The following is an 18553-nucleotide window of genomic DNA, read 5'->3' on the forward strand; positions in this document are numbered from 1 at the left end:
GTGGAAGTTGGATTAGTCTTGCTGGCAAATAGGAGTCCCCAGTTCTTGTTTGTGGAGATGAAGAGAACAAGTTTACCTGAAGTCTGTTCAGTGTTATGGAGATCTCCATTGATTTTCTTGCATTAAACAACAGCAGCAAAGCAGTGGAAAGAACTAGTAATTTTTTGTTTTGTTTTTTTCCTTGCAAAGTTTGAGGTTGGTGGTTGAGGCAGTTGATTTGTTGGGTAGCAAACTTTACTGTTACCCTTGAAAATAGTTTGCACTTTCTTAGAAAAGCTAAAACATTGAAAAAAAAATTACATTGACACTAAAAGCTGTGCTGGAAAAGTAAGACATAAAAATGGAAAGCTTAGAGAGAGAAATCACAGCAACAGAAAAAGTGTTGTTCTGCTGGCCATATGTAAAAGTTATTACTCAGTCATATGGTGATGTTTGAGCAGTAGTTAGTGTTTATAATCTTCAGTCCTGAAGCTGTACCTATCAAGTGGAGCATTGTCCTGTCTGTCTGTAGTAATGGTCCATGGGGATCCCTTTACATTTCTAACCTTTACCCACCTACAGATACTGACCTAATCAAGAAACTAGCTGTGTCTTTTTTTTTTTTTAATGAGAAATATTAGAAGATATTTCTTAAATAGCAGTAGAGTTAGTCAATGTGTTTCTTAGATGAATGTGTGGAGTTACTGGTTATTTTTACAATTTCAGTATGTCTCTCTGAGTGTGGCTTTGAAACACACTCAGTAAAAAAAATGAAGAAAGGTAGTTTCAGTTTATTCCAGGATACATGGAACTTGCAAAAGAGACAATGTTTTTTAGTCCTCAGTGAAACTGTATGAATAAGATGCCTTTTTGCCTGGCTTTTTCTGGTCTCCTTATGATTCTTGGTAAACCGTTCACGTAAATGGAAGCAGAAAGCTATCTTGATTGCAGTTTGTGCATGCCTGGGACTGATAGTCTTTTCCATTATGCCAGAGAAGCTGGCTATTCTTAAGAACTGGTTTAACCTCCCAGGTTGCTTGCTTCATATTCATATGGAGGTACTTGAACTGGTTTCTCTGTGGTGTAAGTAGGGTAGATAAGGCTTTCTGCAAATCTGAGAACCTGTTCAGCTTAAACTGAATGTTTGCTTGGGTGGATGCAGGGTGCAACGAAACTGTTCCTCCCTCTGCAAACTCATTATTTTAATGAATGAGAATATCCCTCAAGCCTTTTACTTTGCATTCCTATTCTGGTGTCTTTAAACTGGGGCATGTTGCTTACCTGTGAGTATGTTCTGTTTTATTCTTCAGTAATGTCACCAACACTCCCATTTTTGGTGTTACACTGCAGTTTGGGGTTTAATTCTCAGGTTTTTTACCTGTATGAGAACATTATCAAATGTGTTCCTAAGTAATTTTTGTTCAGGATTTTAAACAGCTGGGAGACTTTTTGATTCCTACCACTTCAGCCCTGACCATGGTGTTATTTTGAGGCAGCCAGGGTAGTGGTAGCTCAAGGGGAGCTGAGTGAAGGACTGCAGCCCAGTTACTGACGTCTCAAAGTTGGTATTCATACTTTAGCAAGGTTTGTAGCCTACTGTAATTGCAGAACTATTACTCTACCAGAAATCTCCCAGAAGCCTCTCTGAGACTATTCTAGGCACTGTGGCGTAGCTATCCAAACTGCACTGCAGCCAAAGCAGTTTAGAAAAATGTGGCTGTGAGGTAAACCTGCAATGATACTAAAATTGTTTCAGCATATCAAATACAGATTCATACCATCTTTCTGTTTAAAATTTATGACTCGTCCAGATATGAACACACAGATTGTATTTTTTTATTATTATTTGTATGTAGTGTCAGGAGTGCTTTTAACTCAGATACATCACTGAGTCATTTTGTAAAACAGAGAGCTGACAGATGTGCATGTGGCAGTTAAGCTTTAGTACGTCTGTAGCTGAAATCAGTGTTATGGCTACAGCAACACTGTATGCTGTGTAATCTGTGAAATTGTCTTCAACATAGAGCTAAAATGTGATGCTCAAAAGCTGAAAAGGTTGCTTAGCATTGGTATATAAACAGCAGGATTCCTCAAAGAGGTCACTGCTGTCTGGTTATACGTAGTAGGTTGCTATGGAGATGTCATGAACTTTCTTTCATTCATTATGATAAATATCTCTTATTTTGCCATGTACTGCCTCTGCCAAGCTGCATCTTGCCTGTTTTTTTTCTCTTCCAACCCTCAAGGCCAAATATAGTTTCTGTGGTAGTCATATTGAAACTTGTATAAGTGAAAATTTTGTAAACACTACAAGGCTGTTTTTTTCGGCACCCTCCATTTTAAAAGCACTCTGGCCATTTACATGGCTTTTCTTGTTTTTGGCTGAAAAATCTTCTCAGTACACAGTGTATCTCTATGGTGGCTTGTCCCATACTGGAAGGATTTGCATGTGTTATTTGAGATATACAGACCATGTGAGCAAGTGCTGCTTGCAAGTGCTTTGTAGGCACCCTCCTTGGAATAAAATCTGCTGGAATTTACTAGGAAAGCTGTATTTTCCCTTACTGTCCAGTTACCTTTTTTTTAGAGTAAGTTGTCTTGATTCCCATGCATTTATGGTTTTAAGTACTTTTCTGATTTCTTGTACATGCTAAGATTGTAGGAGACTTGCTAAGCCTGTTTAAATTCTTTCCTCTTCCAATCCTTGATCACCGACCACAAAGTTGTAGGGTTTCATTTTCTTCTGATGATCTCATCACATCACCCTCTCTTACCTCTTGAAGAAAACATCGAATTTCAGGGCTGGTTGATTATGGTGGTGATGACAGCAGGTCATGAAGATAGTTCTGTTTGAACGTGTTTCAGTTCAGACAGACAGGAAAAACACTGAGCTTGCCAGCATGGTGCATGGGTTGAGGTATCTGGCAGACCACAGCCCCTGTATGTGCTGCATCTATTGGCAAAGCAGTAGGTTGAGCAACCATTTCTACTTTTAATGATCACTCACGAAGATGGTAAAGAATTTGTTGCTCCATCCTTTAGGTGTAGTTGTCTAAGAGAGTGATACTCTGAGCTTATCATCACAGCGCACAGTATTATTTGGGTTGGAAGACACCTTAAAGATCATCTAGTTCCAGCCCCCTGTGCCATGGGCAGAGACACCTTCCACTGGACCAGATTACTCAAAGCCCCATCCAACCTGGCTTTGAGCGCTGCAAGGAATGGGGCAGCTACAGCTTCTCTGGGCAACCTGTGTCAGTGTCTCACCATCCACATGGTAAAGGGTTTCTTCCTAATGTCTTATTTAAATCTACCTTCTTTCATCTGCTATGTTTGAGAGAGCTTGGGTGCCTGGCACTATTATTAGGTTATAGTAGAATTTTTTTGACCTATTGCTGAGAGGTCAAGCAGTGGCAGAAGTACTTCTTTTAAAGATTTTATTGTAGAACAAGTGATGGGAGGCTGATAATGTATGAATGTGATAATTAAAGATAATAAGGTACAGTTTGTATTCTCCCTCACCCCCTTCTTTTAAGTCGCAACTAGGAAGGAAGGCTGAACACAGAATTTGGAGGTGCGGGCATTTTCTTCATATATGTGTTTTGACACAGTGTTAATTTTCATTCTTTGGGGCCTTGTCCCAAATTGTGCCTTTTAAAAATTTACTTTTATCTGAAGTGGTGATTTATAGCAGTGGTACATTTATAACAATTGCTAGTTCAGTGAACAAAAACCAGTTAGTTGTTGTCCTGGTTTGAGCAGCAGCAGTCAGTTTTTTCCTTCTTAGGAGCTAGTACAGTGCTGTGTTTTGATCTTTTGGCCTTGGAACAGTGGTGATAATGCCGATGTTTTCAGTTGCTGCTCGAATGTTTGGTCTGGCCAAGGACTTTCTGAGCCTCATGCTCTGCCAGGGAGGAGGGGAGGCCGGGAGGAAGCAGAGACAGGACACCTGACCCAAACTAGCCAAAGAGGTATTCCATACCACAGCACGTCATGCCCAGGATGTAACTTAGAAGGACCCGGAAGGGGTAGAGGGACTGCAGGGTTGGAGGAGGTATCGGTCGGTGCTCGGCTGGGGGGAGTGGGGCGAGTTATTGGTCGGCTGGTGTTGAGGTGTTGTATTCTTTCCTCTTGTTATTTCCTATATCATTATTATTATTGGTGGTAGCAGTAATGATTTGTGTTATACCTTAGTTACTAAACTGTTCTTATCTCAACCCGTGGGAGTTGCATTCTTTTCGATTCTCCTCTCCGTCCCTCCAGGAGCAGGGGGAGGGCAAGAAGGGGGGGAGTGAGTAAAAGAGGTTTGTGGTTGGGTTCAAACCACGACAGTTGTGATTCAGTGTGTGCTCAATTTCAGCTCCTAGTTCTGCCCCCTCATTTTTTGGGGGGAGATTGTGACATGTTGCTTGGAGAAGAAACAGATTTTGCTGCTAGGAACTGTGAACCTGAAACAGTATAAAGGAAACGACTCTTTTGTTAGCTTGTTAATCTGAAGGTGGGAGGTGAGGATAGGAACCTGTTTCTATCTTCTTTTTGAAATAGTTACGTTTATTTCAAAGAGGTGAAGTCAAATTGTGAATTTTGCACAACTATATTTGTTTTTCTTATTGCGAGACCATTTTGTTGAGGCTCTTGAACTGGAAGATAATATTCTGACATTCTGTTCTTCCCCAACCATCAAAAGTCTTTGCTGCAATGTGTTTGACTTTTGTAGAGCAATTGCAGACTTTCAAGTTGTGGAGCAGGTGGGGTCTACTATCTGCCTTCTTGGCTTAGCTGAGGGTTGTCGAGTACTGTGATAGTTCAGAAAGACTTAACTAACTTAGGTTTGCCTTCAGCTTCAGAGCCAAAGTTTGGGGTTGCTTAGTCAATATAATTTGCAAGTTATAATAATTAATTAAAAAAATACAAAAAACCGAAACAAACCAAGCAAAACAAAACCAGTCTATCAAAAAACACAAAACAACACAAAACCCAAGCCAATGAGGTTATTTGCCGCACAGCAACTTACACTGTGTAAGGTTAAAGCAGGAAAATGTGCCTGGAAGAGAGGGTAAAAGGGTAGTAAGTAACGTCCTCCTTGTGGCTTTTGCTGCCAACAGGCTGGTGAGTCCTGCCACACAGAAAAGGCGAAAGGATTAACTCCTCTAACTTACTGGTTGTAGTGGTTTCCTGCCCTGCAGAGTATGCATGTACCGTTTTCCTGGCTGCCTGCCTTTGCCATATGTGACTTAGTCATTCCCAAGAGTTACTTAGTGCTTCTCAGTTGGGTCAAGAGGCGATATGGAAAGGAGAAGAGTTTTGGTGGAGGAAGAAGCTCTCTAAGGTTAAAGGCAGGGGATGGAAGGTGGGAAATCCAGCCAGCATTCTACTCCTGCATGTGGCCGGCAAAAACTTCTGAATGAATACAAAGCTGGAGTTGTGTTTCAGTGGACTAGCCGGGGCCATGAAGGGATGGCCACTTTTCAAAGGGGACATGCAGGAAACAGTTTTGGAGTGGTGCATGTAATGGAGCAAGTATTGCACAAAAAGATGCATTAAATCTGATGATGTGCTTCAGCCCTAGAATTGGTAGGGCTCTTTCATGTGTTTTAGCTGCAAGCTTCTTTGCAAGTGTGCATTACAATGGAAGTGTCATGCTTTGTGTCTTCTCTGGAAGTCCTGTTGAGTGTTCAGAGCTGAATTTCTCAGGGTAGCCAAGTTTAGATACTGAATCTAACCAGCAAGTGGGTTCACACCACACCAGATGAATGTTTGGGGGGCATTAGATCTGGAAATGAGCATTCATATTTTATTCATTGCAGAGTTGCCAAGTATTAAATGGGCTATAGCCTTTCCTGCATTCCTGGATTACATAAAATAAACCTTTGAGTGAACTTGCTTGCCATTGCAGCAAGGTATCCATTGTTTTATTTTAGTATAGGAGCAAGTAGAAATAAATTTGTGTTTAACTGCAGCAGAGATTATGGTTGTTTTACCAATTCTACTGCCCCTTTGAGGATTAGGAAAATTAAAAATGCAGAACTTGGTCACCCTGTCATGATTTATCTGATTTTATTTTACGGACAATGTCAAAAAGATGGCAGCCCATTCTGTGATGGCTCCTGGCTTTCTTAAGCGATCATGGAATTCGGTGAGCTTCTCAAAAGCCTTGTTCTGCATGCCTCCATAGTTTCCATGAAGTTCAGGAAGATGTTTGCTGAAATATAAATCCTGGGAATGGAGATGACTTGAACTGCAAGAAATGCTAAATTTAGCAGTGTGCTGTGCATCTGTGTTACCAGTTCTAGAATCTGCTGCATCTGAAATTTCTTAGTCTGGTGAAAACTTAAGGCCAACTCTCTTTGAATCCTATCTTGTAGCTGCTGAGTCTTACTCTTGGGATTTCTGTGGAAGACTGTGTTTCCACACTGATCAGAAAGTTTGTGCAGATGATATTTCAGTAGAACTTAGTGCTCTTGGATTCATCTTCTGTGCCTTTGAAGGAGACTTCTTTATTTTACCTGTCAACAGAGACAGTACTTTTCATCTAAATTGTAGCTTCAAGAGGGTGGAGTTCTGGGCTTAAAATAGCAATTTCCACGCCCCCCCCCAACCCCCCCGGGTATTTTGCAAGGGAAAAGCTGCCGTCTATGTTCACCTTTTTTTTGTTTGTTTCTGTTTAAGTAATTTTTGAAATCTGTATAAATTTGGACTGCTAATATGCAAAGTTTTTCTGGATAACTGCTACCCAAGAATTTAATGGACCTGGCTTTGCCTTGTATCATCAAATAGAAGCTATGCCTTGCAGCCTGTCCTTTGTCTTAGTATGGATCAATTTAGGCACATTTGCCTGGTGCTGTTCAGGTTTCTAGTAGCCTACCAGTCTTCATTAAGGATAAAAAGAATTTTGCTCTTGTTTATTGAGCACTTCTGCTATTTGTATTTAACACCTGCTTTGAGAGTACAGTTCCATTTTCTTTCCTTGGTGAAACTTCATGCATTCAAATTCCATGGGTTGTATTATCATCTAGGCTTCTGTAAGTCGAAGTGCGGAAGACAGAAGATACCCTGCGCTTCCTGTGTCTAATGTGACATCGCTTTAATTGCGCTTTTTTGTCAACTTTGGGTAGTAGAGATGGAAATTTTTGTAGCCTAATCAGCAGAGGAAGCCAGTGGTTCACCTCCTGTAAACTCTGCCATTAGTGTTTTCTTCCATGAGAAGATGTTTCTAGTCTTAAGAGGCACATTTTTGGGGTTTATAAAATGCATTGGTGCTTTGTAGAGTGTGAGTGTATGTATACTGTAACTACAAGTGTATTGAGGTAATGTCTGTCAGTTTTGCACTTATTAATGGCTTTTATTTTGAGAAGAGAAAGCATCAGTGGTAAATAGTACTTTTAACTAAAACATGATTAAGTAGATGAGAGCTTGGAAAGAACTGTTGGTTTACGGTGCTGTGTTAGGCCTTCCTATTACATATCATAATTTCATTTTATCTTAATCGCAAATATGTGTAGTATTTTTCATCAGCTGGCTCATCTGGTTTTCAACTGAACACAGAAACATGTTCAGTATTTTCCTCAGGAGCTGGAAGATTAGCTTTTCATGGGTGATTCTGAAATGGTTAAATCAAACACCATTCAGAGTTCAGACTGTTCATTGTATCCTAATAATGTGTCATACTTGGGCACTTCAATTATCAATAGTTCAGTGGCAATGCCAGCGTAGTGCAGTACTGACTGGTTTATGCTGTCATGGCATCTAATCTCACAGGCTTTTAGTAAGTAAGCTTTAGTCAAGGTGTATCTTCTACTTTCTGCACTGTTTCTGCAAAGGAAATATTTAATCTTCATAAAACTTAATGAATGAAACATTTTGGTTGAGATCTTTCATGACTTTGACACATTCAGGTATTGGGGGTCAAAACTAATTTATATAAAATGAGAAGGAAATTAAAAAAATAATTTTCAACTCTTTCTCTCTGAATGAATCACCACCCTGTCCAGCAAGACTTTGCCCTTCCATTGTTTTGGATAATTGAGTACCTAACATTATGGCTGTATTGCAGACTAACTCTTGAGACTTTAATAAGAAAAGCTTGACAACTTAAAATCCAGTGAAAACATCCCAAAGTTCAAATCCTGGAATAAAACTGTTGTGCTCATTGGAGAGCCTGGATCCCGTTTGTTTGTTTGATGCATTCTGCTGCTGTGTTGGAAAGCGTGAAAAAAGTAGCTTATGGCATGACTATCCAAGCAGAAGATAGCAACAGGGAGGAGAAAAATGGGTGAAAAAACCTTAAAGTTGTCCAGAAGCACCAGATCTCTGGTTATAGGATAGGAATCCCAATTCTCCTTGTAACAGATGTGGCTTGGTACAAAAATTTGGCATCTGAGGAAGAACAGCTTTCTGTATAACATAATTAACCTACCATCCTGAAAAAAAAATTAATGGTCTGGTTTCCTCCAGGACTGACGCAGAGGGAAATCTCTTCTAGTGGGATTTTTGTGGATCTCCTAGGTAGTATTCTGTGAACGTTTGAGGACAGAAGTGTCCAGCCCTCCTTAATCTCTGCCACTTTCAAGTGTTCTTGGATAACGGCTTGAGTAGTGATTAACATCTAGCACAGTGAAGCTGGTTCATTTCTTGTTCTTACTCCTTTTAGCCACTTCTTCATCTTAGCTGTGTGATCTGTTTCACACAGTGATGGTGATGCAGTATTGTTTTAGGCTCTCTACATGGCACCTAGCTGTAAGCTTGCAAAGTCAGTTCCAAAAATGTAGGGAAATAATAGGTAAATAATTATAAAGGATCATTTATAGGTTAGGGAGTACTTTGCTCTAATAAACAACTAGTTGGAAGCTGGGAAATACCTTTGTGTTTGTGCATAACCAGTCATACTGTTTTATCTGCTAAGAACCTCTAATAAAGATTTCGGGTATTATTACAAAGAATACATAAAAGGTCTGATAGTCAACTACACAAGCAATAAAACACAAGCTATATATATATATATATAATCACTGTACAAAGAGCAGGTCTTTCGTTGGCTGTTAGTGTTGAGAAGGGAAAGGTGCTGGAGAGCTTTCTTTGTCTTTGGCGGGGAGGTGGTTGGATATTTGGTGGTGGTGCGTGTTTTGTTTTGGGTTTGGTTTTTTTTTTTTTTTTCATTTAGTTGGTTTGGGTTTTGTTTGTTTTTTGGTTGTTTTGTTTTCCTGCAGCTTCATGGGATGCTAGATTCTCTGTCATTCTTGTGGTCTTTCTCTGGACCCTCTCCAACAGGTCCATGTCTTTCCTGTGCTCAGGACTCTAGAACTTCACAAGTTACTGCAGGTGGGTATCACGAGAGCAGAGTGAAGGGGGAAGATCACCTCCGTTGACATGCTGGTCACGCTTCTTTTGATGCAGCCCAGCATGTGGTTGGCTTTGTGGGCTGTGAGTGCACACTGCTAAGTCATGTCTAGCTTTTCATCTGCCAATACCCCCAAATCGTTCTCCACAGAGCTGCTCTCCGTTCCTTCATCCCTAGCCTGTATTTGTGCTGTATTTGTTCCCATCCCGTGTGCAGGCCCTTGCACTTGGCATTGTTGAACCTCATGGAGTTCACATGAGCCCACTTCTCAAGCTTGTCAAAGTCCCTCTGAATGGGCTACGATCACTCAGGCGTGATGTAAAGGCTCCATATTGTGGTACAAAAAGGAAAAAGAAAAAAAATAAGAGGGGAACTGCGGTTAACTTACAGCTTTGGGAACTAAGAATGTGGGCCATATTGCAAACACTGAAGAATTAGGAGCAGTTGCAGCAGGATGAGAGAGAAGTCTTCCAGGAAGAAACACATCACAATGCACAGAAAGAGCAGTGTTTTAACAGCTGTTACTAAATAGCTGTTTAGAAGCACACACACACACACACACACACACACACACACACACACACACACACAAAAATACTTGTTTCTTTGTCTCCATAGCTGGACTCTGCTTCTGCGTTGCTACATTCTTATCATTCCTCTCCCTTCTGGAAAATGAACTGTATTGTTTCTTAGACTGGCTTAGCATTTTGTAGAACTATATGAGAACGGTACAGGAGTTTCACTTTGACATAAATATAGAAAGGATTTATTTTATTTTTTTAGAAGAAGAAAGTTTGTTACTTTCTGTGAAGGATATGAAAATGATATGGTTTCTTTGTTTTGAGAGCTGAATAAATGTTTTGTGGCATGAATTTGACACCTTAATTGAAATATTATTCTGTGTATTCCTTTTCTGTGCAAGTGAAGACATTTATTACAAAATTTAAATGTATGTGAAGAAACAAGTCATATAGCTAGTTTTAGTCTTTGTTACTGTTCTTTGTCGTCTACCTATGAAAGCCGTTATTGTCCTTAATGGCAATCTCACATGTGTGAATGTGGAGAAAAGAAGACTTAGTCCAGTTACCTGAGTCTCAGTGACAGATTGGACTTTTTTTGTGTATAAATTATCAGGGAAATATGGTGATAAAGTTAGGTACAAAACAGCAGAGATGCATCTTGGTTTTCTGTATGGTGGAAATAGGCTTAACAACTTTTCATCTTCTGTCAGTGCAGTTGTATTTCCTGCATACACTTTGATTTAGTCCAGGATGTGTTTCATGTATCAAGATACAAAATTAATTTTAAAACCTGCAAACTAGCATCATTGATGATGGTATTGCTTATTTGAGAAGAGCATTTCACTTTGCCCACTTTTGAAAAATCATAGTGGTATTAGTTCTTACTTGACCTTTTGATTTGGCTGTTGTGCAGCAAAGTGATTTAAATTTTCATTATTTAAAGGTGCAATATGCAAAGTTAGAAACAAATTTTCATTGTCAGTGCTTGAGAATTTTATCATTATAACATCTTGAACTTCGTCAGTGATAACCGTCCATGATGCCGTTGCAGCTTTTTTGCTAGAAAGTAGTATTTCCTGTTTAATGTATCACTGAGTTTGTGGATTCTGATTCAGAGTTGTCTCTATATTCTGTCAACAGTATTGCCACAATTCAGAGTCCCTAGGTAAACTTCAGTTTCTGCCAAAATAGCAGTTTGATGTTACATCCTGTTATGTGGTGGTTTTCATGTGTGGTCTTGTTTTTTAATTCCCCCACCCACCCTGATTTTCACCTAGTGTCTCTGCAATGTATGGTAGCTTCTTGATTCTTGGGAGAAGAAGCAAGGAGCTGTGTTTTCTGGGTAGCTCAGACCAAGCTATAGGAAAATCTACTGAATCAGAAGTGCAGAAGTTGCTCTGTTTTGTATGCCACATAGTAATTTGTTGTACTCTTGGAGCATGGGCATCGTTCATGACAGTTCAGAATGTTGACAGCATGTTTACTGTTGAACTTGATCAGCAAACATGCTCTGAGAGCGTGGTTTTCTGGGGCTCTTCATGGACATCATTGCTGTTTTTTCCCCAACAGAATGCTAGGGTTTTTCTTCCAGAGTAAAGGGAAGAAAGGAACATCGACCTAGGTGCTTGTTCTCCAAATTAATATTAAATGGCATTGTTAGCTTGCTTATGTGACAATCCATGATAGAGTTTCATGTTTCTTCTAAAATCAGAAGCTATTACGAGAATCTGGATATTGTGCTCTTGATCTTTTTTTTTTTTTTTTGAGAGCCTTCTCCTCAAAAAAGGGCTTACAAAATTTCCCACTGTCACATGAATTGTCTTTTATTGCAAAATACATATCTAGAGGGCATTTATTGCAAAATGGCTTGGACCAGCATTAGTGTTTCAAGTGCCACTAAAGCATGGTTTTACAGTATGTTTGGAAAGAAATGGTTGATATCTAACATTTACGTAGCCTGAAGCTGCAAGCTCTCTTTTAGGCTCTCTTCTCTGGTGCATATGAGTAGTGCTTCCTACAAATAAACCCTGGCTTTCCCAATGTGTCTGCAGATACCCTTCAAATGACATGTCATCAAAACTATTTTCATAAAACTGATCTTTTAAAATCCTTTAAAAATAATGTTCATTAAAAGTGAATAATGAAGTACCTTAGACCAGTTGAAAAGATTGTGCTGCAGCAGGAAGACTTTTTTTCCCACACCAAGGAAGGAAGGAAGAAAATAACTTTGCCTTGTATATTTTTATGTTTGTTGGTATGGTAGGGGGAGGGTTTCTGATAGATATACATATGGAAATAGAGTTGATGAACAGAAATCCTACAAGAATTGTGTATATTGCTGGTTTGTTGTTTTTGTGGTTTTTTTTTTTTTTTAAGATTATTCTTGCTCCTGTGTTAACTAGTAATATTACACAGCATCTTCAGAAAGTTAACCTTAGTGTGTTCAATGTGCTGTCTATGGAGAGGAATTTGTTATAAACTAACTCTAGTTATAAGTAATTCTGTCATCAAATGGCTTGGTCCTATGGTCCTTAGTATTCTCCTTCAGATTAGCAGCATTTTTGATTCCTAGCTTCCATCTGAAAACCAGAGGCTTGCCATTATGTAGACCTTACTGTTTGTTACTGTGTTAATAGAACACCTTGAAATATTCATAACATTAGAAGTGCATATACCTGTTAGGCTTTAGCAGCATTCTGCTCTTTTATACCTGGTAGTTGGGAATAGTTAAGTTTGGAGAATGTGTGTCTCTCTGCATTTGATCTTCTAGTTGTGGGGAGCCTATGAGTTTCGTGTTACTTCTAAAAGCTGAGCTTATGTATGTTCATTGGGAAAATGTACTCGAATATATGCTCTTAGAAGTGTTTGAATGAGAGAACAGAAGTGATTTTTCCAAATTAGAAAATGCTGTGGAGAATATGCCTTTTGGAGAATGTATTGCTGTTATTTGTAGCAAAATTCACAAGTCTGTGAAAACAAATATGCTAAGCCCTGTCAATAGTGCATTTTTTGATTGATATTAAATATAAAACTTCTTAATTCCTAAAATGTACACTAAATGTGGAGGCGCTTGGTGGCATTTTTTTTAATTATTTTTTTAAACTGTTGAAAATCCTTTGACATTGAAGTAGAAGATGATAACCTTTTCCTTTCTCCTACAGATCCAGACATTTAACGTAGAGGCACCATGCCAGACCGTGGAAGATTTAACGAATGGGGTCGTGATGGCCCAGGTTCTTCAAAAAATGTAAGATATTATTTGTTTAATGAATTAAATACACAGGGGGCTTTATCTATAATTTTTTCTGTATTTAAGTGCATTTTAGTTTAAACTTTGTTTTCCAGAAAGATGTGGCTTTTCCTATGCTTAGACAGTACTTTAATCTGGAACATGACTGCTATGATTTTTTTTCTCTATAGCTTTCAGATAACTATAGTAAATGCAAAAAAAAAAAAAAGTTTTATGGAGGTATTTATTCAAGTATGAGCTTATTGGAAAGTAAGATGGATTAAAACAGCTTACAAATTTGAACTTTTTTGAAAAGTTGGAACCAGTGCAAGGGAAGGTATTGGCTCTGATCATTGTTTGAAACTACAGTCAGTGTATCAGTAATGTTACAATTTCATGCAGTAAGACTTCTGTGGTAAACAGAATGGAACTGTCAGATTCAGTTGTTTGCAAAGATATTACATTCTTGAAAATAAATGAAGGAATAATAGCTGTCAGACTAGGTAATGTTTTTGTTCTTTTGAACTTTAAGATCAAATAGGAAAAAATGCATTAGTTCAACATCTCAATGCAATCTAGGATGTTTCTGGGGACTACAGATATGCACCTCACATTATGTGGTAATAGGTAAGTCTGCATACAGTTAAACACAGCTTCTTGTCATTCATTAGAAACTTAAGTAGCATTTACCAAAGTCAGCAGTCCAAACTGAGCATGCCAATTCCTGCAGACCTGTTAAAAAAACCTGAACAACATGATGTTTTCTGTGTAATTTGTTTAAAATGGATACTGGACATGTACAGAATAGAGATGAATAGCTTTCCGTTAGTTATTCTGGTTTGCATCAAAGAATTGTGGAATAGTTAAGGCTGAAAAGCACCTTTGGAGTGTTTGATTCAACTCACCTGCTCAAAGCAGAGGCTGCCAGATCAAGTGGCCCCAGGATTGTGTCCAGTCAGATCCTGAGTATATGGAAGGACGGAGACTTCACAGCCCTTCTTGGCTACCTGTTCCAATACTAATTGCCATCACAGTCTTAAAACAAAACCAAAAACCACCACCACAACCCACCGTGTCCCCCACCCCCCAAGAAAAATAAAGCTGGGGGCATGTTTTTCTTTATATTCAGTTAGGCCTTCTGCTTCTTGGGGCCTTCTGCCACTTGTTTGTTCACTGGGCACCACTGAGAGGATTATGTAAGGGTATAAAGAAGAAGGGGGACTTTCATGTATTTATATACAGGATTGGCAAGATCCTACTGAGCCTTTTCCAGGCTGAACAGACACAGCTTGCTCAGCTTCACCTTGTATGACAGATGCTCTAGCCTGTTAATCATCTTAATTGCCCTTTGCTGAGCTTCCTTGTATGTCTAGGTCTCCCTCATACTGAGGATCAGCATTTCAGATTTGATCTCACCGGAGCTGAATTAGAATAGTTGAGTTCTGGTCTCACCTCTCTTGGCCTGCTGGCAACGCTCTTTCCAATGCAGTCCAGGATGTGGTTAGCCTTCTTTACCACAAGGCACATCACTGGAGCATGATTTATACCCAGCTTTTTTCTCTGCAAAGCTGCTTTCCAGCCAGTTGGCCCACTGTATATACTGGTTCAGGGAACTTGCACTTACTTTTGCTGAAATGTGTAAGGTTCATGGGTTGTCAGCCTAGTTCTCCAGCCTGTCAGGGTTTTTCCAAATAGCAGTACAACTATCAGGTGTATCATAGACTCCTTCCAGTTTTGTATTGTCTGAAAACTTGCACTCTGTTCCATCATCTAGGTCACAATCAAAGATGTTTAATAGTATTGAGCCTTCGGGTATGCTGCTGGAGTGCTGGACTTTATGCTGTTTCTTGTAACCCTTTGAGCCTGAGAGTTCAGCCATTCGCTCACAGTTCACCCATTCACTTCATTAACTTTGAGTCTGGCAGTTCAGCCCACCTCACTGTCCACTTAAGCAGGCTATGCTTCATCAGTTTGTCCATGATGATGTATGTTATCCTGACCAGGTAGTCTGTATCTGGCACCTATAACTACGTAATTTATGCTGGTTTGCCTGGCCATCCTGACCATAATGTCTCAGCTGGTTCATCATCTGTCCCAAGGCAGAGCACATGCATTCCTGCTGTTGTCTCACTTGAAAGCATCTCCTGGTCACTACCTTCCCAGCTTGTTCTTCCTAAAGAGCCTGTGTTCATTCATGGCAGCAGCCTTGTCATGTACAGCATCCTACCACATCTTCCTGTGCCCTTTGCTTCCTCCTGTTTGTTCTCTATGCTACATGCATTCAGTGCACAGGCACTTTATATGTGCATCCAGTCTTTCTGATTCCCCAGAATGAGAGCTTTCCCTCTAATGTAATGTAATCCCTGTAGGCCTTTCCTCGTTTATGTGCATATGCTTGGGATGACCCCATTTCAGCCCTCTTTTGCTGACTATAAGGTATCTCTTGTTCACATCATCCCACACTTGACAACAAAGTCCACTACTTTGTGATATGATGTTTGGTTGTATTTTTCCTCCTCTGTTATTCCTTGTTTAAAACTTCTTCACAGGTGCACCAGCCTGTTGGCAAAGAAGCTTCTGCCCATCATAGTCAAGTGAATCCCATGTCTTCCAAGCATTCCTCAGTTCTCAAAGAAGGTTCTATGGTCATGGAAACCAAAACCTGGCTGCCAACACCAGTTCGTAGCTTGTTGGCCTGCAGGATATGTCCTTTCCTCAAGCCCTTCCTGCTAACTGATGTGACTGGGGCAAACACCACTTGGGCCTTGATCTCAGCTTCCAGAGCTATGTAATCAATACTTGGTAATTTCCAGGTCTCCCTAGGTGCATAGCTGGCACCAGCGTGGAAGAGCAGAAGTAGTAATAGCCTGAGGACTGGACAAGCTTTGCCAGTCTTTCAACAATGCTGTGAGTTCAAACCGCTAGCAAGCAGCAGCCCTTCTTAGGTGATGAGTCAGGCAAAAGATGAGGGTGCTCCATCCCTTGTTTATGCTCACCACTTGCTTCTTTTGCTGCTGCCTGACTCAGGTTTACCGAACAAGGGTGATTCATTTGACAGAGCTCCTAGCCCTTTAACTGCTATGAGGGCACTGAATTTGTTTCTGTAGTTGCAAATCCTCAGGTGGATCAGGAGTCTTCCTCATAGTAAAAGAGCAAGCTGTCAGTTTACAGGAAGAAAAAGGGGGAATGATATCTTGATATAGTCAGGTATTTCAAGGGAACACTTTAGAGCATGTGGAAAGGTAAGATCTGGAGATATAATGATAGAATCATAAAGGCTTAAAGTAGACAACAGTCTTTTTTTCCTACCTGAAATTTCAAAGAAGATGTAAGTGCTGCAAAGTTTAAGTTTCCCACTTAATTTTTCCTTTTGCGAGAAGATGAGGCATTACTTACAAGAATTATGCAATTTTTATGTATTTTTTCATCAAACAAACCCAATTTCAAGTCAGCTTCAATGTTGGCAGTCTTCTTGCTCTGAATTACTCTGAAGAGTAATTGAAGCAGTCTTTCTACTGTTTTAATGTATTTTGCTGGTACACAAAAGATGACACAACACACCTCCCCTCCCGCTGCAGTAATGGATTTTCCAACCCAGCATTTGAATCAGCTCACTTATAAGTTTTCTGAAGTCTGAACATCAAGTATACAAGTCTGAAGGTGAATGCGACTTAAATCGCATACTGTTCCTTTTTTAGGATTGGAAAGATGGTGTTCTTTTTTACTTGCTGGAGTATAAAAGGTGGTGACCATTTAAACTGTGTTTTCAGTTAGAGTAGGTTAGGATTTCAGCATAATCATCTGTGAATATGTTTTCAGTGTATGTAGAAAAAATAGTGACATGCCTTTAGAAACAATCTAGTAGTAACATAGTTAATATGAATATTCATCCATCTTTAACTACTGCCTGTAGTTCTTCCATAGGACACAGGTTCCATGTCACTTAAACAGTGATAGCTGTTGATGTATTGTATAGCTGTATATATTCTTGATTGACTAGTTCACAGACTAATCAGAAGTTGGATCTAAAACGTAGCATACAAACCAAAATGAATCTTCAGTGTTCAAGGCCCCTCAATGACCTTACTGACTTGTTCTACCATTACTTGAAGTACTGCTTTTCTCCCTGCTTTGGTATTAAGAAAGGGGAACAGTTAGAATCATAGAATAGTTGGGGTTGGAAAGCAGCTTAAGATCATCAAGTTCCAACCCCCCTGCCATGGGCAGGGACACCTCACACTAAACCATCCCACACAAGGCTCTGTCCAGCCTGGCCTTGAACACCGCCAGGGATGGAGCATTCACAACTCCCTGGGGCAATCCATTCCAGTGCCTCAGCACCCTCACAGTAAAGGACTTCCTCCTTATATCCAATCTAAACTTCCCCTGTTAAAGTTTGAACCCATTACCCCTTGTCCTGTCACTACAGTTCCTAATGAAGAGTCCCTCCCCAGCATCCTTGTAGGCCTCCTGCAGATATTGGAAGGCTGCTATGAGGTCTCCATGCAGCCTTCTGTTCTCCAGCCCCACTGTCTCAGCCTGTCTTCATGAAGGTTTTGAGATACTGTTTTCAGTTGGTGAGCTGATACTTTAATAAGAGGTGTACGATGCAAATACTGCATTTCTGTAGCATGATTTTAAAATATTTCCCACAGAAGCTGCCATGCTGACACTGAATGTGGGAATTCTTTAGTTTATCCAGTTTATACGTAAAGATGTAAGTAATTTTGAAGTTCTTTCCTTAGGTCCGGGTGATAATTTGAACCTGACAAGATTTGTATTTGGCTGTCTTACTCTCTGATAGTTGTGCTTCAGATTTACTATTTTGCATACTTGTGCAATTAAGTCTATTGATTCTCATGCAGAGATTTAGCAATAATATTGCCAAATCTTGACTACATTCCGTTGAGATAAACTTTGAAGTGCAGCAGCAAGCTGACCTTGGATTGCAAAATAGGAATGATAACATGAATAATTTTTGAGGGAAAGTATTATTGCAATACAGGGATCAGCATTTGTATAGTTGACTAGAAAACTGATCAGGAGCATGTTGACTAGACCAATTTAAGTATTCTTTCTTGAAAACAAAACCAAGTTCCAGACTAGCAGTGAAGTTTTCTTTCTGTCCTTCAGACAGATACCACAGGAAGAATACCTGGGAATGTTAAATGATATGAAGCAAGTCTGGAGCAGGCTTTTCCAGTCTGTCCTTCTTTTTATAATATTAGCACTGGCACCCTCTCTGTCCCAAGAAAAATAATCACATTAAAGAAAAGTTTTGCAGGTATAGAAATGTGTAAGAGCAACGTAACTGGGTGCTCAAGATTATTTGAAAATGTCATGCAGTGATGTTAAGTAGCAAAGAGCAAGCACAGCCTGAAAGCACCAGGTCAACTGCAAACAAATGACATTTGCCATGAGAACTTGAACAGTTGTAGCTTTGACATGAAGTCTTCAAAAGGTGAATTTATTGTCTTGACTGGAGAC

The 18553-nt window shown here is 39.7% G+C and overlaps 1 protein-coding gene across 3 annotated transcripts in view; it reads left to right on the top strand.

Annotated features, from left to right (window-relative positions):
• HOOK3 (hook microtubule tethering protein 3) overlaps positions 1–18553 on the top strand; it is a 97916-nt gene that overhangs the window by 2300 nt on the left and 77063 nt on the right. For all 3 annotated transcript variants that reach the window (XM_065663654.1, XM_065663655.1, XM_065663656.1), the window contains exon 2: positions 12999–13084. In XM_065663654.1, coding sequence (XP_065519726.1) covers positions 12999–13084 — 86 coding nt within the window. The remainder of the gene's footprint in view (positions 1–12998; positions 13085–18553) is intronic.

This window comes from Lathamus discolor, chromosome Z (assembly GCF_037157495.1).
Source record: "Lathamus discolor isolate bLatDis1 chromosome Z, bLatDis1.hap1, whole genome shotgun sequence".
Classification (NCBI taxonomy): Eukaryota; Metazoa; Chordata; class Aves; order Psittaciformes; family Psittacidae; genus Lathamus; species Lathamus discolor.